This window comes from Trematomus bernacchii, unplaced genomic scaffold (genome assembly GCF_902827165.1).
Source record: "Trematomus bernacchii unplaced genomic scaffold, fTreBer1.1, whole genome shotgun sequence".
NCBI classification, from domain to species: domain Eukaryota; kingdom Metazoa; phylum Chordata; class Actinopteri; order Perciformes; family Nototheniidae; genus Trematomus; species Trematomus bernacchii.
The window spans coordinates 3,760,608-3,785,317 of record NW_022987608.1 but is presented as its reverse complement, the minus strand read 5'-3'; the positions used below and the strand labels follow the sequence as shown (position 1 = coordinate 3,785,317).

General features: G+C 40.1%; 1 protein-coding gene across 2 annotated transcripts; it reads left to right on the top strand.

The window, feature by feature from the left end:
- The first annotated feature begins 1,222 nt into the window (after positions 1-1,222).
- cntn1b (contactin 1b) lies at positions 1,223-15,541 on the top strand. Of its 2 annotated transcripts, none has more exons than XM_034131244.1 (24): positions 1,223-1,320; positions 4,456-4,602; positions 4,708-4,743; positions 4,830-4,956; positions 5,793-5,974; positions 7,182-7,277; positions 7,365-7,577; positions 8,337-8,436; positions 8,552-8,736; positions 9,714-9,838; positions 9,933-10,050; positions 10,172-10,322; positions 10,923-11,050; positions 11,644-11,816; positions 11,958-12,081; positions 12,442-12,609; positions 12,895-13,044; positions 13,123-13,193; positions 13,292-13,544; positions 13,655-13,776; positions 14,325-14,514; positions 14,601-14,722; positions 15,094-15,250; positions 15,333-15,541. In XM_034131244.1, exons 2-24 carry the CDS (start codon positions 4,545-4,547, stop codon positions 15,413-15,415), a joined length of 3,132 nt encoding a protein of 1,043 aa, XP_033987135.1. In that variant the 5' UTR covers positions 1,223-1,320; positions 4,456-4,544; the 3' UTR covers positions 15,416-15,541. The 2 variants fall into 2 exon arrangements, with proteins under 2 accessions (XP_033987135.1, XP_033987136.1); XM_034131245.1 differs by having other exon boundaries at positions 1,289-1,320; positions 4,528-4,602.
- The last annotated feature ends 9,169 nt before the right edge of the window (positions 15,542-24,710 follow it).

The window sequence follows — 24,710 nt, the reverse complement described above, 5'->3', positions numbered from 1 at the left end:
CATACAGTAGGATATACAGTATATGATATGATATAATATGACATTCTGGTTAATGTTGAAGCTACACGAGAAGCATGAAAGGCTGTCGAAATGGTTTACTCAACAGTATAATATTGCAAAAATATTTTGTATTTTAAATGAACTTTAAAAAAAAATGAAATAAATGTTGGTTTCAGGATTTCAAATCTGCTTTTGTTTTAGGGTCATGCATGCAGCACAACATGGAAAAGTGTGTGTGTAGCACCACCTAGTGCACAAAAGTGAGAATGATGTTTGAGTGATTTTATCTGGAAAAAAAACCCAGAGATAAACCAGCGAAAATTAATCCCTGGATTAATCTAGATCTGGCGTGTGGGTGCATGTCTTCCATTGTCAAACAGAATATAGCTTTACAACATACTTATATCGTTTTTCAAGCAAATAATTATTCATTCATGATCTTAATAAATTGGAAATAAGACAGTTAAGGATTGTAAATCAAAGCGAATGATTCAAATAATTATTCAATTGTATTATTAACAGTAATTTGATTCTTCTTCTTCTTCTTCTTACTCTTCTTCTTCACAATGTGGCTGATATGGGGAAAAGGCAGTCACTGATATTACTGGTGTTGAATGTGTCATAAATAATACATTGGTCTGGAGGTCATTTATGAAGCACAGCACGTGGTGGGGAGTGAAATATGGTTTCCATGAAGCATCCTTTTCTCTGGTATTTTCATCCTTTTAAAAAAACAGTAGTCAATTTACAGGTACTCAAATTAGGGGGTTAGATACTTACTTAACCAAAAGAAGAAGAAATAATAGTCATAATAATAATAAAAAATAACATTCTGTTACTGTGACTTAAATTGCCCAGTTTTTAGGAGGAATATCTGGTATTTTTGTTCATTTTAAGGGTTGAAAAAAATAGTGATAATATATTCAAATCTGTACTTTTATATTTTTCCGAAGCATACTCTTAATATGCCTTATTTAGTTATTTTGAGTGTGCAAAGACTAGCACTTCCTGTTGTGGTATTAAAGCAATCCAATAATATTCTATGATGTGCACATTGAACCTAAATGGTTTTCCATGAGAGGATTTATTGCATGTCAGGGATCCGCAGCAGCATGATGCCCGCATCCCTCCCATCCTCCCTCCTCTCCGCAGTGGACCAATCACAGCCTCGCTCTCGCTGCCACACAGAGCAGTCACTCAGCAGCTTTCCTCCAATAGAAAAGTTCGATCTGAACGGGACAGCTCCGGCGGGTGGGCTGCGGTTCGGGATCCAGGTGTGCCATAAGACCGAGAACTGAGATTTCCCATTCTGCCTCAAAGGTAAGGAAACGACACCTCATGCGAGAGTGCGTGCATGACCTAAAACTGGCTCTCGTGTCCGGGCTGAGTGGGGATAAAGTGGGATGTGAGGGGTGACATGGACCGGCTCAGGAGTACCGCAATGCAGAGCAGAGCATCACCGGTGCCGCTCACTCGCCATTAGGCTGAAGTGAATTAAGCAGCTGCGCAGATACTTGTACAGGCCGAATGACTGCGCTGTTTGATCAGAGGTTGCTTTCGCTTCCCAAATGTATGTTTATGCAGAGGCAAGGTGAAAGTGTGCACACTGCATGCGTCAAGGGCGCAGAGAGATGCATGTGTTTTTAGTAAAGGGCAAACTGTCCTTCAAGGGCGAGGGGGCAACTCCCTTAAAAATCTGTTTTAATTTTAATTGTTTCCTGTACTGTGTTTGCATAAAAGCTGCAGCTATTGAGTTATAAAAGATCATTAAGGCAGATATTATTGAAACTGCAAATCATGATGCACATATTGGATGTTTTAGGAATAGCTATACATATAATTTGTCTTCCCCCGGTCCATAACAGAAACAATGCAACATGTATAGGAGTCCAAAAATAATATAGCCACCCCCCTCCTTTTTTTAAATGTCAAAAAGATTCATCAAACTGTCATGGCTGCATCAGAGGAAATGTCTCCCATCACATCTTCAGCAGTGCTTCTATAATGACATATTTAAGCTTTTCACCACTTCAATCAACTAGCCCCAAACCTAGAAAACTCAGATTAAAAATGCATGGGGTATGCTTTTGTTGAATCCAAACGTGACTTTGAATGTGATTTTGAGTGCGGCCATCAAACCCTCATAACGTTGTTGTTCAGGCGGTCAGTGAGACACTGCTTAATACATGAGCTGACCTACATTTCTCCAGTCTGTCCAAAGAGGATCTGTGATGGGATTATCTCTGGGGAAACGCATGAAAACACACTCTGATCAATTGATTAGAGATAGTGGTGGAACAGATTGCTGTGGCGTTAATCTAAGAAGCAAAATCTGTATATAAAAGTGTCATTTGCACGATTGATTTTTAAAATATTTTTGACCTGCAATACTGTCTCACGGCTGGTATGCTGGTATCATATTAGTGTCGAGTCATCACTTTAGGAGTCAGTGCTGCAGTGTGTGTGGATGTGTGTACATTTGGTACTCTCTGGTTGAGGCAGACATGGCAGCTGAGGCTCATGGGAAGTCTGTCTGTGCCTTCTCATTCTGTTTCTCACATCCTCAATGACTCAGCAACTGTGAGGGTGTCTACCAAAGCTAACTAATGTGGGATACACAGGCTACTGTAGATGCTAACAATGGTTAGCTCAACAACTTCCTTTTTCTTGAAATTGATGCTAACATTTAGCTCAAGGAGCCATGGTTAGCTGGAATTCATTCATTCATAAAGTATAATTGAACTGTGTCTGCATGTACAACTGATTGTACTGTAGGAATACATGCAATTATTAGCTGTTTTTTAGTTTTATGTATGTTTGACTGTGTGTGTGCGGACCCCAGAAAGAATAGCCAATGCTAATGAAACACAGCTTTTCACAAGCATGTTTTGTTTCTTTAATATAATAATAATAATGGTCCAAAGTGAAGCTGTTTTTCTCTCTTCAGTGTCTCTGATCAACCTTAACCTCTGACTTTGTTGGAAGATTAGTTTCATATCAAGGCTGAGCTTTAAGCTGACTGTTAAGCGCAGAGGTTTAGTCCCAAATTCAATTAATCAGAATTCTACCAAAGTCAAAACTGAGGAGTTAAATACCCATAGTGTAGGAGGTGTTCTGTTGACACGTGTGAAAAGCAGCTGAAAACTCTTTTATGTAGACTGGCGTTTGTCTCGCCTCGTGGGGTTTGTAATTTTGGTGTTTTTTGTTAAGGTTTGTTGTTACTGATGTTGTGTCTTTCACTGTGTATGGTCTTATTATTTATTCTGTGAGGCACTTTGTGATGTTGTCTGTGGCAGATTCAATGAAATGTGCTTAAATAGAGGCAAAATGCTATTGTAAAGTTACACCAAACATACATGTAGCTTGTGTATCATAGGGAACATTGTTATTGTAAAATACACCAAATGATCTTTTTTGGATCCCTTAAACAGCTGATGTTAGTTTCTTCAATATAGTTGACGTAATTCAACACATTTGACTGGCTTTGAATAATAGCTTTAACAGTAGTTGAATCAGGAAGTGGAGGGAAATTAATTGATTTGTGCTATACTTAAAAAATGACATACGGTATAATATTTAGGATGGGGGAAGGGGTTATTTTTGATAGGTTTGAGTCCAGGTGAAGTTGTTGTCAAATGTGACTCGAGTCCATACCTCTGCCCTTCCTGCTGGATCTGTGCATGCCTAATTAAGACTGCACTGTATTTGATCGGTCTCCTCCCAGCTGGACGGTCCAGGCACGTCCAGCTGGGAGGAGACCGAGGGGTAGACCTAGGACCAGGTGGAGGGATTATACTGTATCTCTTCGCTGGCCTGGGAGCGCCTTGGGATCCCCCAGTCAGAGCTAGTTGATGTGGCCAGGGAAAGGAACGTTTGGGGCTCTCTGCTGGAACTGCTACCTCCGCGACCCGACCACGGATAAGCGGGAGAAGATGGATGGATGGATGGATGTATTTGATTGATGGCACCACGTTTCCCCCCCCTACCTCCTATGTCTCTAAATATCTCTCCCATGTGCTGCTGTCTGACAGAGAGACTGAAACACTGCAGTCGCTCTGCTGTTCCATCCTGCAGAAGTGATGTGTAAGCATGTGTGACGCAGCAGCAGGAGCTGTCTACGTACTGCAGTGTTCCCCTGCGTGTTGTTCGCAGACACACACACACACACGCACACACACACACACACGCACACACACACACACACACACACACACACGCACACGCACACGCACACACACACAGGCCTTTGTGTCTCCGCATGTGCTTGTGCAGTATTCTGCTGAGTCACACATGCTTAATCATTTATATGCAGCAGGGAAGATTCCATCTGCAGTGTTTCTGGTGTGGAAAATCCTGCACAGTCATCAGTGTGGTGTTATATCTCAGAGTGTTTTCATGATAAATTGTTTCTGACGGCTTAAAATATTTTCTTTGTGTCTCCTCAGCCCTCTCCAGTTCATGTCCTGTCCATCTTCTTCTTCTTTGCGTCCCTCTGCTCATCCTCCTAAATCACGCTGCTGCATTAAGTCTGGTTGTTGACCGTCATGGCTGCCGCTGCTGCTGTTCTACTCCTGGCTCTCTCCTCATCAGTCTCCCTCACAGGTAGGAAAATAAACCCCCTTAAGAATCAGAATCAGAATACCTTTATTTGTGCCACAGAGCAAGTGTTGGTTTGCTGACGTGACTTCTTTATCTCTTGCTTTGCAGTGGCGGTACTTTTTAACGAGCCTAGAATTTACGGAGGTGAGTTTCGTGGAGTAATTGCACATACGTTTCAGGGTGAGTTTTAAATCAGAGTGTCAGCTCATTTGTTATGTACACTTTGTCAGATGATGCTACTGGATACGGCCCCATCTTTGAGGAGGAGCCGGTGGATGTGGTGTACACTGAGGACTCTCCAGACGGCAGGATCTCCATGAACTGCAGGGCCCGAGCAAACCCCCCTGCTTCATACAGGTTAAACACAATGAAGAACATTTACTGAACATACAGGATGAACAGTGTTTATACCACAAGTACTGGGTATGACACATGTGGGTCAATGTCTTTTGGACAATTATGTTGGATCAGCCAAAATACATTCAATCAAGTAGAATTTCTATGTACTTTAAGAACTTCCGTTTTCTCCAACGTTATACACTACAATATTTCATATGGAAATATTGTACCTTTTACAGCACTAACTCTAACTGTTGTCACGACCACCATATATGAAGGCAGCCATCGTACATTTAACATGTACAAATGATCTGATCATAAAAATGAAAATCAAGATTTCTCATAAAATACCGTGACAACATTAAAAACCTCCCAACAATATGTAACACTTGTTCATTTTGCATAAAGAATACTTTTACCTAGAACTTTAATATGGAGTTTTTATCTTTCATAGACACTCTGGATATTATGCCTAACAGATCAGAGTCCTTTTGGTTCATATTATTCTTATTGTAAGAATATTATTGCTTCCAGTTTTCCCTTATTATTATTACCAATTTATTTCGAATTATTTTTGTTTTGTGTGCTTAATTTTGTTTCTTACCTGAGGTCGAGGCAGGGTGGGATGTTTAAAATAGAAAACTGAAAGTGAGCATTATGTTTCTGTCCCTTTCTTATTCTGTAATTGTATTAAAAAAAATACTTTTACCTTTGATTCTTGAAGCTAAAAAGCTATGTTGTGCACTTTCACTGAGGCAACTTTTGTGAGACTTTGACATCTAGCAAAGTGTTTTTACATCGTACTATTGCAATTTTACTTAAGTATCTCAACCTTTCTCCCCGCCTGCTGCTAGGTGGCGCCGTGATAACTGGGAGATCAAGCTGATGGAGCAGCCGGACGAGCACTACAGCCTGGTGGGGGGGAACCTGGTGGTCACCAACCCCAGACAGAAGAAACACGCCGGGACGTACATCTGCGTCGCCAGGAACATCTACGGCACCGTCATCAGCAAGGAGGCCAGGGTCAAGTTTGGATGTGAGCATGTTAAACATTGTTTGTTATAAAGATCCAAGTCCTTTCTCCAATATAAAAACAAAACAAAACCTAAGCTAAAGTGATTCCCGAATATTTCTGGGCCATTTAGAGAACATTAATGATTGTCATAATTAATCCTAGTGTTAGGAGCAGTGGGCTGCCATTATGTACGGCACCCGGGGACTTTGTCCAGGATGATTTGATTTGATTTGATTTGATTTGATTTATTTCGAACGTGTAAAACAATAATAAAAAATAATAAAAAAATGAGAATTATGATACTGTACAAACTTAAGCAGAATCAAATTGATAAACAAACATATTATTGACTTACAAATGCTATATAAACAAATGATCTACCTAATTACACATCCGAAAAGGGGTGGGAAGAAGTTTACACTGATTTAATCCCAACCCCAAAATGTACATCTAAATGTTTGTCTACATTGAAGAAGATTGAACTTATTGTCATTACGTAGTACAGGTACTATGTAACGAAACGGTTTCTCTGCATTTGACCCATCCTACTGTTAGGAGCAGTGGGCTGCCATTATGTACGGCACCCGGGGAGCAGTGTAGGGAATGGTGCCTTGCTCAGGGACACCTCGGTAGCACTTGAACTGGTGACCTTCCAGTTGTCAAGCCAAGTCCCTATGGACTTCGCCACCACCACCGCCCGATATACAATACATACAATATACATTTACAATTCTCAATAGATTATATAATTATTACTAATAATTGTATCGTCTGATTCCTTTTTATAATAATAATAATAAAGCTTTATTTATATAGCACTTTTCATACAACACGTGCAGCTCAAAGTGCTTTACAAAATGGCGACACATCACAAGTTAAAATCAAACAACAAGAAATTCCCATCAGATTATTTGTTAAGAACTTTAAAAAGGTACATGCAACAAAATATAACATTTTATCAGGTTGATAGACACAAGGAGGTAAATGTATGATAATTTAAAAAAAAATGGTTTCTCTCTGACAGAGAGTCGATGCAACAATATAAAATATAAAATATATTATAAAACAAAGTGAACATATAGGTACAACAGAAATACAAATAAAAATGAAAATGAAAACCTATAAAATAAATAAAACAAGACTAAAATAACATTTTAAGTGGGGGGTTGCTAATACAACATTTATAATTCCTGTTTGTTTTATTTCTCCTCATCTCTGTATCATGTAGTTGTGGAGGAGTTTCCCCAGGAGGAAAGAGACCCGGTTTATGTGAAGGAAGGACAGGGGGCCGTCCTGCTGTGTGTCCCCCCCAAAGCCTGGCCACGTACGTTCATTTCTCCATGCCTAAATTAGAAAAGCCAGTTTTCTGGAGATGAGATACCAATAACAACCTCTGTGTTTCCCCTTCCAGAGGAGGTGACCTACCGCTGGATCTTCAACGAGTTCCCGGTGTTCCTGTACACGGACCGCCGCCGCTTCGTCTCCCAGAAGAACGGGAACCTGTACATCTCCAAAGTGGAAGCTCAGGATGCGGGAAACTACTCGTGCTTCGTGTCCAGCCCCATCACCGGGAAGAGCGTCTTCTCCAAGTTCATCCCCCTCATCCCCTTACCCCCCGAGGATGGTGAGCACATACTAGCTCTGAAAACAATTATAAACCTCATTCCTATGTTGAATGATGAAGTACCAAAAACAATCACAGAGAATTGCATGCACACAATCACTAACTAAGTACATTTCTTGTATTATTTGATGTCTTACTTCAACATAATTGTACTTTACTTGAGTTTGTCCATGTAATGCTTCATTATATTTCTATTCCACCACATGAGCAAATATTCTACTTTTTACTCCATTAGATTTACCTAACGAAATATCTTTTGGTTCTTGACTCATACAGTAAAACAAGACATTTAAAGAGATTTTAAACATTTTTCTGACAATCTGTTGACCAAACAATTGATCATTCTAGGAAATAATGAGTCATGAAAATAATCGTTAAATGCCACTCTACAATGTTGCTATTATCTTTCAGTATCCTTCATTTATACTAGGAGACTGTATGATTAACTAGAACCTTATTTAAGATGTATATGGATAATATACTCCATGTATGTAAAGTGCAGAAGGGTTATTTTAAAAGTGTTGCATTATTAAAGAATATTATAATATACTGTTTTTAAAACTGACAAATACATATATGTTTATAATATGTCGTCATTTGTGTAAAAAGTGTGGTGTAAAAAGTGTTGTTTATCCTCTTAGGTGTAATGGAGTAGAAGTATAAAGCAGTACCTAAAAATATACTTAATTCAATTCCACCTCCGCACACTATCTCGTCAAGTTTGAACATTTTGTTAATAATAAAAAATGTTTGCCTCAGGTGAGGAGAGAAAATACCCAGCAGACATCAGGGTGAAGTTTGCCGACACGACTGCCATGCTGGCTTCTAATATTACTTTGGAGTGCTTCGCTCTGGGAAAGTATGTTTCCTGTTTACTCAATGTACTGAAATAATGAGTTCTGAGGGCTTACAAGATATTTATATACTGGCACATACTGTAGGCACCTGTTCACTTCCTCTGTGTCCCCTTTCAGCCCCATCCCTGACATTGTTTGGAGGAAGGTGGACCACACAGACCTGCCGCCCAGTCATGAGATCAGCGAATCAGGAGCCGTGCTTCACCTGTACAACGTGCAGTACGAGGACGTCGGGGGGTACGAGTGTGAAGCCCTCAACACCAAAGGGAAGGACTGGCACAAGGCCTGGCTGTACGTGGAGTGTAAGTGATTGTCGTTGGCGTTGACCAATCACAACAGAGCTGGCCAGCTAACCAATCAGAGCAGACTGGGCTCTGGTTTCGGACAGAGGGTGAAAAGAGGTGCTGCAGCACAGGCAGTATGAGAAAAATAAAGAGCTTTTTGAACATTAAAGCTTGGAGACACAAAATACAAATATGAACCTGAAATGAGAATAGTATGTCCTCACTAATTATTTAACCCTAACCAAAATGATGACTAAATAAATTGGTTAATAAACCTTTTTCATGTGCATATTGGAGACTAAAATGCTGTTCATTTTTTTTGATTTGCTTAAATAAAAGTTAACAACACTGATCAGGGAATAAAGAAGGTTGGGAATCCAGGTCATATTTTGGCTAGACTAGATTGACTGAATAGTTAAATATAACCTGATGACTAAAAAACACCAAAGAAATCACAAATTGTTGTTAAACTAAAATAGTAACAGTTTTCTTTGACTAAGAGAAAACTAAAATGCCCACACTTAAGTATTTCATAATTAAGGATGACTTAATATGATCAAATCAAACAAGGACATTTGTACTAAGATTAAAACTTCACTAATAGCACTGCAGTTTTATATCAGTTGATGTTAAGATTTGTTAATTTAATTTCACTATGAACAGATAAAAAAAGGAAGCTATGTCAGCAGTTTAAGCACAATGTGTTGCAAAGAATAACTTTTTACTTAACTTCTGGCTAACTTAAGTATTTTTTAGCTAATCTAAACAGTTTTATAATCCTATATCAAATATACTGTATGTCCAGTAGGTATTTCAAAGGTTAACTGTTTAAATCTTTATTTGGAATTTGAAGTCTCTACCATTGATAAAATATTCCCCATTTCCCCCCATTTCACACCTTGAGTAGTTCCAGTCACCATTTCAAATGACTATATTGTGCATGTGTTTGAATATTGGGTTTATCTATCACTTTTATATCCCTGTAATTTGTTCAGCTGCTCCGGAGTGGGCAGAAACCATCAACAACACTCAGATCGACATCGGCTCGGAGCACACCATGCGCTGCGTGGCGTCAGGGAAGCCTTTCCCGTTCATCCGCTGGTACAAAGACGGATACATGGTCAGAAAATAGTCATATATTAAGTCATTCATTAAACAAAATGAGAGTACATGGTATTGACTTAGTATTTGGGTTGTGTCTGTGTGTTTTCCAGTATGGGAAAGGGGAGTTGAAGTTTTCCAGTCTCACTTTTGATGACTCAGGAATGTACCAATGTCTCGCTGAGAACTACTGGGGCATCAAATATGCCAACGCTGAGCTGAGGGTCATCGGTGAGACCTTTGAGGAAACCTTTCATTCATTATTTAATATCAGGAAGCACATTTGTAACACAGAAGTTATCATGAAATTGGGGCACTAAACAAGAGTTCACACCTTTATGGTTTCCCACAGCGTGTGCTCCTACGTTCGAGTTTAACCCCGTGAGGAGGCAGCTTCTCGGAGCTAAAGATGGCCGCGTGCTGATCGAGTGTAAACCACGAGCTGCTCCTAGAGCTAAGTTCACCTGGATGAAGGGCAAGGAGCTACTCTACAACAACTCAAGGTAAATCCTCATTTAAAGGTCCCCTATTATACTGTTGTTCATCAATATATTATAGGTCTCAGATATATACAAAACATGTCTCTGAAGTGTTTGGCTCCAAACACCAAACAGATCATTGCAGCATCCCATAATCCCCTCTGTTTCAGCCCTGTTTCCAAAGTGCTGATTCTCTGTCTGTTACTTCAGATGGAAATAAGGAGCCCCTCCCCACGCCCCTCTGAGAGATATTTGGTTAAAAAGAACACAATGGTGCTCTAGGAGGAGATTCAGGTGATAAGGTGGGGGGGTTACCTTGGTTGGTGATTGGCTAATGGTTACACAAGCCAAAAAATCGTTATGACATCATAAAGTGGGCAAAATCTGATCAGCTCATTTTCAGACAGGTTTTTATATAAATGGATCAGGACAAAAAGAGAGAGAATCTTTGTTCCTGAAACTTCCAGAATCTCTTTACACAGAGGGGACACATGCTGATGTATAACATTTATGAAAAAGTGGATTTTGCATAATAGGTTACCTTTAACAGTATTTAAAAGTGTTTATCACCTATCCTCTCATTGATGCAAGCTGCGTAGCTTTACTAATTGTGTTCTTTGTCAGGATTTCCGTCATGTGGGATGGGACTCTGGAGATCAAGAACTCCACGGAAAACGATGCAGGACTCTACAGCTGCTTTGCAGAGAACGACAGAGGAAAGGCCAACAGCTCTGGCTATCTCACTATCACAGGTCTGTGGACATGTGCATACTGTATAAGTGTGTGAACATATTTAAACCCTATTAACAAACAATTTCTCTGATTGTGGAAAAAATAATGCCATTCAATTATCTATAAGTACCTTTTTCACTTTCATCAAGTTGAATCTTTAATCAATCTCGGTCCTGACCAAAGCTATATTTTCATATTTGTTACGCTTTAAATGTCAATTTTTATATAATTCCATAATGTTTATAGACAGAAACACACACAGTTGTACTTATTTTCTCTATACTAAATCAGGGGGATTGTTTTTTTCACAGTCTGGGTCATGTCAATAATTAGTTGCTTTACACACTGCTGTGCTCCATTAAACATCAACATAACCCTAATGCAAACAAAATAAAAAGGGCACGAATGAGAAAATGGCTTTATTTGTTGGAAAAAAACACTCATCTAAAAAGATCCAGTCTGTATTTTGGCTACAACGTTTATTAAAGACTTATTTAAGTTGCTTAGTTGAGACTTCAAAAACAAATAACAAACTAAAACAACACACCTTTGCTTAAAAAGTACGTCATATGTATTAGCACAATCAAAAATGTGAGTTTTCTTGTTTCCATAGAGCCCACCATCATCACAGAACCACCTGAGGACACTGAGGTGAAGGTTGGTGATGAGGTGATCCTGAGGTGTGGCGCTTCATTCGACCCCATGCTGGACGTCACATTCATCTGGACCATCGACTTCAGGATCATCGACTTTCACTCTGAGTGGGAACACTACGAACGCGTTTTGGTAGGTAGCCTCATTATTTTAACATCTTACACTCACAAACCGTGTCTTGACACCCTCGGCTAATGAAATATATATTGTCTCTTGCACTCTCTCTTTCCTTTCCCCTCTCATCTCCATGTTTTTTTGCTTCCTGGTGTTCAGAGTGAAGATAGCAGCGGCGATCTGAGAATAAAGAATGTCCAGATTTGGCACGAAGGTCGCTACGCCTGCACCACTCAGTCAGTGGTGGACAGCGACTCTGCATACGCTGACCTCAAGATTGTTGGTACGTGCTTTGTTTGAGTGGATCATCGATGCCAGTCTAATATCTAACCGCAGCGTCAGCCATGTTGGTTTTATTTTGACCTTGAAAGTTTGTGTGTTTGTGTCCTTAGACAGATTTGTACGACCCCGATAACATCACGTCCTTGCAAGATACAGTCACAAAACTATACAGATGTGTGGTTTAGATCAAAATCAATGAGTAAAGGTGGCGAAGGTGCCATTTGCCCCCATACCTTACTCCCCTGGCTTGATTTGGCATTGTTGATCTCATCACACCAGCCATCTATGGTTGGTTGTTTTTTTTACTCTGAGCAAATGTACAGAAAAATAATAATCCATGCGTATTCCCTCCCTGATCCAGGTGTTCCTGGGCCTCCCGGGGTGATCCGAGTGGATGAGATCGGGGACTCATGGGTGAAGTTAATATGGACTAAAGGGTCAGAGCATAACAGCCCCATCCTCTCCTACACCATCCAGACCAGACACTTCTGGTCCCTGAATGAAGACGACTGGAAGGACGCCATCACTTGTGAGTACTGATTTATATTTGTTTTTATATTCGGGATTGTGGGAAACGGTATTTTCGATCTCTCTGTCTGTACACACAAACTGGAAGATTGACAATAAAGTTGACTTTGACTGACTTTTTGATACTGCTCACTGCCAGTAGGGGGCCATCTCGTGCTAAATCCAGCATTCTGACATCACGCCTGATTGCTTTAACCTGCAAATGAAGTCTACTTGCACCCAAACGAGAGACAGAAAATCAAACACAATTATTTTTAAGTCAACATACTATATGTGTCTCCTTAAGCTCCAACCTTTCTGGATGGCCATTCTGAGAGGGCAGAAGTCACAGGCCTGTACCCCTGGATGGAGTATTATTTCAGGATCATCGCCACCAACGAGCACGGCTCCGGGGAGTCCAGCATCCCCTCCCTCTTGACCAAAACCTGGGACGCTCGTAAGAAGAGAGAACTGACATCTGACATATTATTTTTTGTCAAGAATGAACATTAATGGCCTTTCTCTTCCTTCTCAGAACCAGTGGTTTCTCCCACTGATGTGGAGGGTTACGGAGGTAGAAACGGTGAGATCGTCATCACATGGACTGTAAGTAAGCCCTCAGTTAATGTAACTTGATCCAAAATACTGCTACAAAGTCTAAGGTGTATTCCTTTCCTTTACTCTTTCCACTCCTGACCCCTTAGCCTGTGGAGCCTTGGTATTTCTCCGGCAAAAAGTTTGGCTACATCGTGGCATTCAAGCCTCACGACGCGTACGACTGGTGGTACGAGACCATTTCGGACCCCGAGACGAGGCGGTACGTTCACAGGGACTCTTACTTCGTTCCCACAGAAGAAGATTTCCAGGTCAGAGAGTTTCAGGTGAAGATCAAGTCTTTCAACGCGAAAGGAGATGGACCATACAGCCTCACCAAGGTCATCTACTACCCAAGAGATGGTGAGGATTTAGTTTCAGCATGGTTTCATTTCAATGAGAAGAAAGGGAGGACATTAACGAATAGGGTTGACTAAAATGTTTTCTTTTCCCATCCATTTGTCTGTCCCCAGTACCAATAGAGTCTCCAACAGATATCTACGCCAGGCCTGTTTCCTCCACTGAAGCTCTGGTCTGGTGGTTGCCTGTGATGGACACTGGTACCGGCCTACAGCAGTACATTGAGGGATACCAGGTACACAGCTTTTACTCTCCAAGTTGCATACACTAACTAAAGATTTTGGTCTCAAATGTCTTAAGGCTTATGAAAGACATACTATCTCTTCACACAGAACCGGTAGACATTTTAAATGGTGACTAAGGTTGAAAAAACAAGTTAAACGTTTAACTTGTCAACACATTAGGCTCAAACTGCTGACATACCTGCCTTGTTAGTCTGCTCATACTGTAGTGCAATTAAATCAACAAATCACAGCACCTTAACCTCAACTACTATAAAACTGCAGAGCTAGTAACGATTGCTAAAGGCAACAAACTCAAACTAACTGCTGGTGGCAGAATATATCATTTTGGAGGTTACAGGACAACTAATGACTTAAGATTCTGCCCTTGCAAGGAGTACCATAACCAGTTTTCATTTGTAATTGTCTTGTAAATTACCCTGCATTCTACATGTGATTGCATTGACTTCATGTCTGTGTTAGCGAGCTAGCAGGGTATCAACAACACCGTAGCTGGGAGTTTTCACTCTTTATCCAGTGATAATAATTTCTTGCTCTCCAGGTGAAATACTGGAGAAAGTACGATGATCCGGAGCCAGGAGCACACCGTATATTTGTTTCAGCCTCACTGAACCAGACCCGGTTGGAGAACATGCTGCCCGACTCTCACTACCTTATCGAGGTCCGGGCCTTCAATGGAGCTGGCCTCGGACCCCCTGGTGAACACTGCGAGATGTTCACAAAGAGAGCACGTAAGACAAAATATGGACTATAAACACCTACAATGAGAGTTATGGTATAGATATGGTCCTAGCAAATACCTGTGTTTTGTCTCCAGCCCCACCAGACCCTCCCAGGATGTGGCGCTATGTTACCTGGACAGGACAGTGGTTGTATGTGTGGTGGGATCATATCTTTTATGACTGGTTTGGCGATATTTCCTTCCCCCTTTACTACAAGGTGAGTGTGGAATACTTCTATTAAGGCTGCTACCTATCAAGTGTATAAATACGTTTTTCCATTGGAAAGCTTGGCCTCAGTGTCCTCAGGTGGTTCTGTGATGATGGTAGCCTCTATGGAAACAAGAAAACTCAAATTTTTGATTGTGCTAATTCCTATAATATACATTTTAAGCAAAGGTGTGTTGTTTTAGTTTGTTATTTGTTTTTGAAGTCTAATTTAAGCAACTTAAACAAGTCTTTAATAAACGTTGTAGCCAAAATACAGACACTAACCCCCCTTAAAAATCGAAAATCAGATCAAAAATGTCCCCACTTAAACTCCAGAGTCTACATGGAAAAGTTGAAGATCCAATACTTTTTGTTTTCAAGGTTATGTTCAGAAAGACAGGCTACATCTATGGGAAAGTCTATATGACTGGCTGGCACTTCATGGACTTCCCCATGCCTCAGATGGGAGACTTTGAGCTGTTGGTACGCGGACGTTATGAAGGAGGGGATGGCCCAGTCAGGATGATTAGTATCAAGGGTAAGGCTGGAAAATATAAATATACATATAATACTTTATGTCCTCTTGGTCCATTTGTCTCATGTTGTTTCTTCTTCCTCAGGTGAAGCACCAATCATCACACCCACTCTAAGCCTGGCGTCTATGGTGCTGCTGGCGCTCGGCATTGTGGGATTGGAAATTTAAGCTCTGCCTCAAGTGACATGTGTATATAATAGACTCCGGGGATTACATTTGAATAGAAGGGATCCAGTTTTCACTTCCAAACACTCTGATAGTGGTTAAAATCATGTATCATGCATCTGTTCTGTTTTTCCACCAAAAAAAGCATTGGGTGTTGTTGAACCCAACACTTATTAAGGATGTGCTTCATCTCCTAAACGAACACAACTGTGCTGTATAACTGAGTAAGACTTCTGTACTGGATGATATGTCTCAAGAGAAAATCTAAATAAACTATGTCTTACCCATTTGTCAAGCCAAAACGAATGAACCAATAATATTTGTTAGATTATGTGATTAAGCTCTACACAAACTGTGTTCATATAGAAAAAAAAGGCATCCAGGATCCAGATTTTTGTATGGAACAGTCCTATCACCAGTACAATGCGTCTTATGTTGGACTTCATCACTGTTTCCTGTTGGAGTTGAAACTGGAAAGCGGTGCCAAGGTAGAATTTAACGCATCAATTTCTCACAGGGTCAAGCAATGAAAAGCGCTGTATGATAATCACTGCATTTGGAATGAGCAGAGAATAATGTGTGACTGTGTTTAGATTTGATGTAATTCACCCTTTTTTGTAGCACATACAATATCACCTTTGTTCATCTTTTTGTAAGTACATTTTTTTCTACAGGCTCCATGGTGCTGTATTACAGATACATAAGATGCTTGCTAAATTGTTCATTTAAATCTCCATCCTCACTAGTATCATATGCATAGACAATTTAAGAGTTATGAGTTCTAGCTGCAACAATGAAAGCCATATCACTTTGAATGAAGCCAGGGTTGGAAGAAATATCCGTATATCTATATGTATGCTAAGTTCCTGGCTGCAAAACCATTAAACAGAGTACAACAATCTGGATCGTGTCATTGGTTTAGCCATTTTAAAATAGCCAAGTACTGGTGTTCCTTTCATTACAGTGGGATCTCAGAATAAAAAGAAAAGGTCAAACTATTTGAACTCGAGAAAAATGACCAAAACACCTTTTTGGTACTACTGCAATTTATCCAATGCAGTGTTTGGAGTTCAGGAAGAACTATAATGTCATGCCAGCAAACTGAAATGTGATGTGTGATTTCAATCAGCAGATGGCAGTATGTCTACAGTATGTGCCATTTACCACCGTTCCTGTATCATTTGGCACAATCTCAATTCTATTGGGAATTGTGACATAGTAATCTTATCCTTTATAGTTGTATACACTAAATGTTTGCATTACTGCAAAAATGAATGAAAGCAATATTGTTCACACCTGCCTTCATGTTGTTTCACACATAATGCAGAACTCTGCTTCTTCTTATCACTTGTAAATAAGGAAGTGTTGCATATCCATTATTTTCTCTGTAATGCTGTTTCAGTTCAAATCAAAAGGATTGTTTTGTTTTTTCGTTATCTTATGTATGCCTTTGTTTGAGCTTTGAAGCAAGCGTGATAATCTCTTGTGTGGGAGGCTTTTATCTCTCCTTTTTTTCTCATCCATTTCCGGCAATTCCCTCATCTTACATCCTGTCCTTCAAACAGATTACCAAGACACAGAAAAATATCCCAGGTGAGGCTAATGCTGCCGTCATTTACAGGCAATCAAAGCACACGCACTAAGGTGAGTCCCACTCTGCAGGGGAATGAGGATTCCTTTAGACAGAAATGTTTTCTGTTGGCTTGACATTTTTTGAATAGGACCACTCATGTGTGAGTTGCCACTGAGCAAGGCACTAAACCCCAAGTGGTCTGCTAAATTGGGCATTTACATTGGTCAACACGGTCTGTCGCATGCAAAATCTTGAAATGCTGCTTATGTGTTATCAGAGGGGATTTGTGGTGGCTCTGGATGATATTGAGCTAAGATATGTGCAGGAAGCAAAACCCTCCCATAGCTATTACTGTAAACTAGGAAGGTGATGGGTTAACTCACCTGATCAAAGATGCATATGCATTGGCTGTACTATCAAAATAAAATGCATCGCCACAGGGTGGTGCTCACACTATGGTTTGCAGCCCACTGTGTGGACGTGCCAACGATGCATCTTGGGGCGAATTAAATTCAATTAACTTAGTGTACTTCAGCTCAGTGTTAACATACTTGTATTGGACCTTAGTAATTCTATTGATATGCTACTTTGTATATGCTATTCTTTGTTACTCTTTATTTATTTGACAGCTTTAGTTTCCAGTTACTGTACAGATGACTGACTTTGACAAACAAAGGGTTGTTATGATGTATTTGTATAGACCAAACAAGTGGTGGTCCAAATACTGGTTGGCAATAACAGTAATATTCTAAAAAACACAATTCCCCAAACACAATAATAATAACATATGTCATCTTTTTTTTATCCTGATAATGATGTTATTGTGAATTTTGAAAATCTAATATTGTGGCACTGTTAGACTACATTGTCTAACATTTATATTTAAAATAGGATCCACTTTGATGGGCTACAGCCATTACTCAATAAAGCGACCATTCTACCCAATAATTCATTCTTCATGATGCAGCTGTTCTTAACTTTTTTTATCGACAATATTCCCAGGACAGACGCAGCAGACGAACTCCCACAATGCAGTGGTATATGCACCTAATTATTTACCTATCAGATATTCCCTTTGCTGCTTTCCATTTGATCAGAAGACGCTCTCTGGCTGCACGGTTGGACCTGTGATGGTGGGAGCACATAAATAGATTTAATAATAGAGCTAGGTGCTCAAAGCGAGTGGAGCCTCTGTGATATACCTCTCACAGGCTTTCATTGCATTTTTATCAAACCCTCTCAACCCTTTTAACCCAATTTCCCCTCTCTGAATCATCCCTATCTATATCCACATACAAAGGGCTGTGTTTTTGCATAACAGCACGCTATAGATTTCAATTTCCTATAATTGGAGCATCAAGGGGAATGCTATGAATACACGAAACAAATATAGGGGAAAGTTCAAAATAAAGCCAGTCAAGCGCCAAACCAGGACATATGCAAAGCCTTCACATTGGCCCATAAATCCCATACATTTGGCAGCGCCCCCTGGCTTGCTAGCTAGTTAGCCCAGACTGGAGACGCCACTCCTGCTGGTCCCACGGAGCGTTTAGCCTAGTGAGCGACATCAAGATGGCTCAGGGCTTTGGAAAGAGCCACACTAAATCTCCCAGACCAATTTGGCGTGGCAGAGCTGGCCTGTGTTAGCAGCGCAGTTAACCAGGTTAGCAGCCTGTAAGAGCACAGTTGGAGGCCCCTCCTGCTGGTCGATTGGCTGAAATGGGCTGCTGTGTCAGAACAGGAAGTAATTGCTTCTTCTATGGATAGTTTATGACCTAGTTTACCCTGTGAAGAATAGCTCTTTTACGTATCCCTCTTTCTGGTGGCGGTGCTTTATCAGGCTTTCCCTCTCGCTATTAGTGAGCAGATCGTACCTTAAGGCCAAAGGGAACAATTTTAGCTGCATTGTGTGGCACTAAGGGCTAATTGATTGCTTACTGAGAAAAACCTTTTCTGTCTTCTCTCACAGAAAAGGTTTTTCCTGTCCCTTGGCTAAATTGAGAAACCTCATTGTTGAAATATTCCCTGGATACCCAGTAGTGTCTAAATTCAGTATAACAACAGGCAGGTTGTATTGTTGTGTGACTTGGTTGTGCGGCTCATCAGCCCACTGCCAGGTTTGTGTTCTCCCTGCACCAGGACCCCCCAGTCAGCTTTGGCAAATCCTCTCTCTTCCTCCCTGCTCTGTGCTGGCAGACCCAGCCCTTGGTATTGCTGATGCCATAAAAACAGTTTCCAATCCTCTTTGAGTGAAATTAAAGATTAGCAGCAGTGTGTCTGGAGCCAGGAACCGTTGTGGCTGTGAACACCTTTCAGCATTTGTGGAGGTTCATTCAGTTTGATTGCTGAAACTGGGAAACTGGGCAAGCGAAACTCAACTATGTTTTATTTTCAAAATGTCATACTATACTATGACTCTTTTTCACATGTTTTAACATACTATACAATTGCATTTTAACGTTTTTTCTCATTTGTTTTTGATATTTTTCGTGATATTTTAGACATACTACACATTTCTTTCTGGTATTTTTGACATACTATCCAATTCCTTTATTGTAACGATATACTATACTATGTATTTTTTCCAATTTCTTCGACAAGCTATACAATTAATTTATTTTTACAACTATACCATTACATTATTTCAGATTCTTTTGACATACTATAACTTTTGCTTACGCTTAAACTATTTTTTTTAAATATTTTGTGACATTTTATACTGTGGCGTTTATAAATACTTTCTACTTCATAGTATACTATATAGTATGAATACATTTTTATGACATAAGGCTTCTTTTTTTTTTTTAAAGTTTCAACATAAATAGGTTTGACATATACATATATTATGACATTTTTCAACATACTTTATACTACTTCTGTTTAATATACAAAAAATAATGCTTTGCTACAGTAAAACTCTTTTCTACCTGCTCAGCGTAAAATCTCCCCGAGTATCAGGTGTAGACAGGAAAGAAAGGCTTTAGCCATTAGTGTTGTGCGTTCTCAGCTGTCACACAGGAGGCCATGCAGTGACGGATGCATGTCAGCCTCATGAAAGAGGAATGTGATACCTGTGCTGTCAGGAAGGAAAGCTGGAAGCAGACGGAGACAGGAAACACGCTGGCACAAAAAAGCAGGAGATAGATATTTGAGAAAAGGAAAGAAGATCCCTTGAAAGACACCGCAAAATAATGTGGATACCTCAGCTCACTTTAGGCACCATCATCACTTCAGTCTCACCACCACAGAATAATGACAGGATTTATCACGGATTTCTATCCACAACTGAACAACTAAATTCATATTAAGAAACAGCTTTCAAGCATACAAATAAAAATGCTAAGCTACAGGACAAAAATATCTTCAAATTCCCCTTCTTTCTGTTGATATGTCTACTGTGCGTTTACCATGTGTGTTAACGCATTACAAATGCCCAAAACATTTCATTAGGAGAAAGGGGTTGCAGTTCCAAAAACGCTACAAATAAAGAAAACACAAATGTGCAGAAACACATGCATCAAATGACACATTCACCAACTTGACGAAAAGTCCACAGCGTTTACTAAAAGTGCTGCACAAACGAAGCGCTGCAAATACAAAATGCTAGAGTTGAAAAAACGCTGTAAGAAGCTCAAAACATGACGAAAATGGGTACACTTAAAGTTGGTGAAGATGTTTCTTAATTTGCATGTGTTTCTGTTTCTTAATTTGCATGTGTTTTTGAAAGTGCAGCGCGTTTCTTCTAATGTAAGTGTTTTGGGTAGTTGTAGCGTGTTTGCACAGGTTGGCCACCGATAGGAATTTGCCTTTTTTCCTCTGACAGCAAGCTAAAGTCCTTTTCACAAACAGACTCTCAGTCCACTGGTAGGCAGGCGGATTGCATCATGTATCTCAGGTTCAGCCAAGGAGACAGGCTCTATTGTCAACACAGCAGTAACATAAACCGTCATTAGTGGTGTGGCATTGTTAAGAAAGGTGACAGATCCATTGTGTCTCCTTGTGTTTCACGCATCCGTAACACAGCACACACTGACCGTCCTAACAAGAAAGTGTACCGTGTCATAAAATGTTATTCCCACTGAAAAAACAACACAGCAGTAAATGTGTCACCCACCATAAATGATGACTCAATAAATAGTAACACACATTGTAAGCTTTGACAATGGTTCCCCTTCTTTGTCTCAGTATGTATGTAGGCTCATCCAACAGTGTGATTGGGCTGATAATATAACATAAATAATAGTATTTATGTTGTTTTGTAAAATGTGTACCAAATACATCTGCTTATCAGAAGGTCAGTGGTTCGATTCCTGACCCTTTCACTTTACATGTTGATGTGTCCTTGGGCCAGATACTGAACCCTACATATGGTGTGAATGAGAGTGTTTATGGCTTCTGTGAGAGTAGTGATAACACCTTCTATTGTAGCCTCTGTGAATGAAAGTGTGTGTTTGAATGGTGACTTGTGTTGTAGAGTGCTTTGAGTGGTCGCTAAGGTATGAAAGGATTTTCCTTTATCAGTCCCAGAGATTTGCGGTCAGGGTGTTGCAGGGAGCTGGACCCAAAAGCAGTCAAAAAGAAGATGGCAGGTAGTTTTAACAAAACACATGCTTTTATTTAACAAAAGCGAATAAACCAAAAGCCACAGTTTAACATAAAAACAGGGGAACCAGGCGAAACAAAACAAAGACAACAAGGAAAATGTAAACATACAGACCGACAGACAGAAAACTATGAAATTAAAAAGTTCTATAAAAAAAATGGAACCCATTTATCCCCTTTAAGTTTGGTTTTCCAAAATGCTAACAATATACATACAGCAGCACAACAATACACAAAACCACTTCCATTAAAAATTGAAATTACAACTCCCTCTGTATATAAATGTGTGAGTTAGAAAACAAACGTATAGACTCCAGAAATATGATATAGCAATAAAATATGCTATCTTCACAGCCGGTTTAGTATTATCTGTGACAAGGAGTCTACATTTGCTTTGACATTACAATCAGTGGAGTAACTCTTTAAGTTATCCTAATTCACCCTCCATTATGATCGCATAATACCTCAATTAAGCTACAAGCTGAACACCTGTGATGCACCTTGGATTCTTTTTTCACAAGAGGTGAAACTGCCATGTGTTGTAAAGAGTTAATTGAGATGGATGCATTTTTAATGCATCCGTGTTGCTTAAAGCAAGAGAGGCATCACATTATGCTAAGTAAGGGGGAAATGCTAATGGATATGGTGCTGCTGCTGAATACGAACGTTGCAGATTTTTTAGGTGGCTTGGCGAAATATTTTAACCGGCATTTGTTTAATTCCTGAAAAGCTGAAAGGGTTCATCTCCAATTCAGACGATGCCAGTGTGGTTTGTATCACACCCACATTTGTTAACCTTAAAAAAACGAATAATTTGTCATTCTTCCAAAAAAGAGGTTGCTCGTGTTTGACACATAAGCATTTCGTAAAATACAGACTGTTGATGACTTTGCGCTACAACATTTTATTCATCACCAAATAAAACATTATCTCCCATCATGATTCAGGTGGGTTTTCTCTGTTTACACCTGGAGAGAATCAGCTTCGTATCAGAGCAGAAACATTTCAGTGTTGCAGGGACCACTTTGTCAAACACACAACATAGGGATGCAAACACAAGTACACAAATGTGTTTGCACATATGCACTCTCAGACGGGCAAATGATCGGGCACACACACACACACACACACACACACACACACACACACACACACACACACACACACACACACACGCACACGCACACACGCACACACGCACACAAATAGACTGATTTCCTCCGCTGCCATCTGTCAGTTGTAAAAGGGAGCCTCCAGGGAGTTACAGTAGGCTGCAGACTGTGCCACAGTTGGGTGCTAAAATGAACAGCATAACAGATGCTTGGGTTGCTTTTTAGTTAGTTCCTATACCAAATTCCAAGAGAATACTGCCAGTTTGGCTCCGCACGAGGATGCTTACTGTGCTCCTGTCGTGCAATAATGTCACTTATTTAATGACATCCCCGCAAACTGGTGGTAGAAACATCTGTGCTCCGTTTGTGCTTGTCTTTGTGAGTGATGGGATGCAAAGGCTAAAGAAAGTGATGTCAAGACCAACAGAAAATAACCCACCAAGGTTGAGTGCTCAAACCAAATATATTTTCTACGCCAACAAACACAATTTTCTGTCATCTGATTATAATTTGATGTATATATTTACTGTTTATCAGATGTATCACATTTTAACAAACAAATAAATAGAACGGTTGATTTTGATCCATACATTTGTAAGATATTTATTATCTTGGAACATTGTCCTATACAATGATAAAATAACGGATATTCTGTTAAAAAGAATCATAACAATTTCATTTCATTTCAAGCCTTTATTTATCCAGGTGTATCCCTTGAGATCATTGATCTCTTTTTCAAGCGAAACCTGCTCAAGTAGGTTCCACATGAAACATCAAAACATAAAACAACAGAACAACAAAAAGGACATCATACAGCATCATTACAGGGATTACAATTTACAATAACTGTCCACATGAACAGGTACCAACAGCATCCGATTGAGTAGCATCCAACCGAGCTTTAAAAACATTTAGTGGCACCAGATTGCTCAGTTTCCATTCTTTTTGCAGACTATTCCAAGACAGAGGAGCTGCACATCTAAAAGCTATCTTCCCTAACGGTGCGTCTACACAGCAGCGTTAAAAAAATCTTGAAACGCTTCTGCCCATTCACTTTGAATGGGGTGACGTCACTTTCCCTCACTTTTCGCCGAAATGCATTGTGGGCAGGCGAGCGGAGATTTTCAGGATTTTCAGGATTCAAAGTTGAACAATGTTCAACTTTTGAAGCTGAGGTGGAAGCGTCAGCCAATCAAATCCCGTGTACGCAAATCTGACAGTTCAAGCTCTAGCCAATCAAACGGCGTGTATGCTGGGAGAGAAATACCGCAGGTCATTTCCTCATATTCCAAAAAATGGAGGAGAAATTAGCGGTAGCGAATCAATCACCCGGTGCTTTATGACCAGACCTACCGGGATATAAACCGGAGGAGCCAGGCATGGAGGGAGGTGGCAGAGACAGTGGTAGGTTTTCGCCTGTTTTGGGGAGTTTATATCCAGTTTACTTCGGGCTTTTTTGCTTCGTATGTCGCGGGCGGGAGATTCATGTGATTGGTTGTTCGCAAAAAATCCCCAAGCTTCAGATACGCCCACCTCCAAGATTTTTTTAACGCTGCTGTGTAGACGTACCGTAAGACAGTCCTAGCAGTTGGCACATTTAATAAAACCACAGCATGCGATCTCAGGCAGTAGCCACTTACAATTCGCCGTGAGATCAGGGAGCAGATGTAGGATGGAAGTTTCCCTAACATGGCTTTGTATATAAAAATGTACCAGTGACTGAGCCTCTGTACAGTATTCACACCGAAGGCCACCATGTCCTAAACAAGTGCCAAATCGGCTGCATGATTATTATTTTTCGGGTGCAGCACAGCAAGCAAATTAGAAAATCACAAAATCATGAATGTGTATCAAGTAGCACACCTTTTAGCTAACATTTGCCTTTTCCCACACTTAGATCATCAACAATATTGATTTGGAGTTATGTTTATAGTCAGCTGAAAAGAAGTACAATATTTTGTCTCCTCCCATCCCTGTTTAAGTCTCGACCTCCTGAGGGTGGTGTCTGTTT

Bases quoted from the DNA above. Each gene is read 5' to 3' on its own strand.
- cntn1b (XM_034131244.1), top strand. From the start codon at position 4,545: ATGGCTGCCGCTGCTGCTGTTCTACTCCTGGCTCTCTCCTCATCAGTC. The intron at 5,975-7,181 runs GTGAGCATGTTA...TGTATCATGTAG, and splicing joins GGCCAGGGTCAAGTTTGGAT to TTGTGGAGGAGTTTCCCCAG. The intron at 9,839-9,932 runs GTCAGAAAATAG...TGTGTTTTCCAG, and splicing joins GGTACAAAGACGGATACATG to TATGGGAAAGGGGAGTTGAA.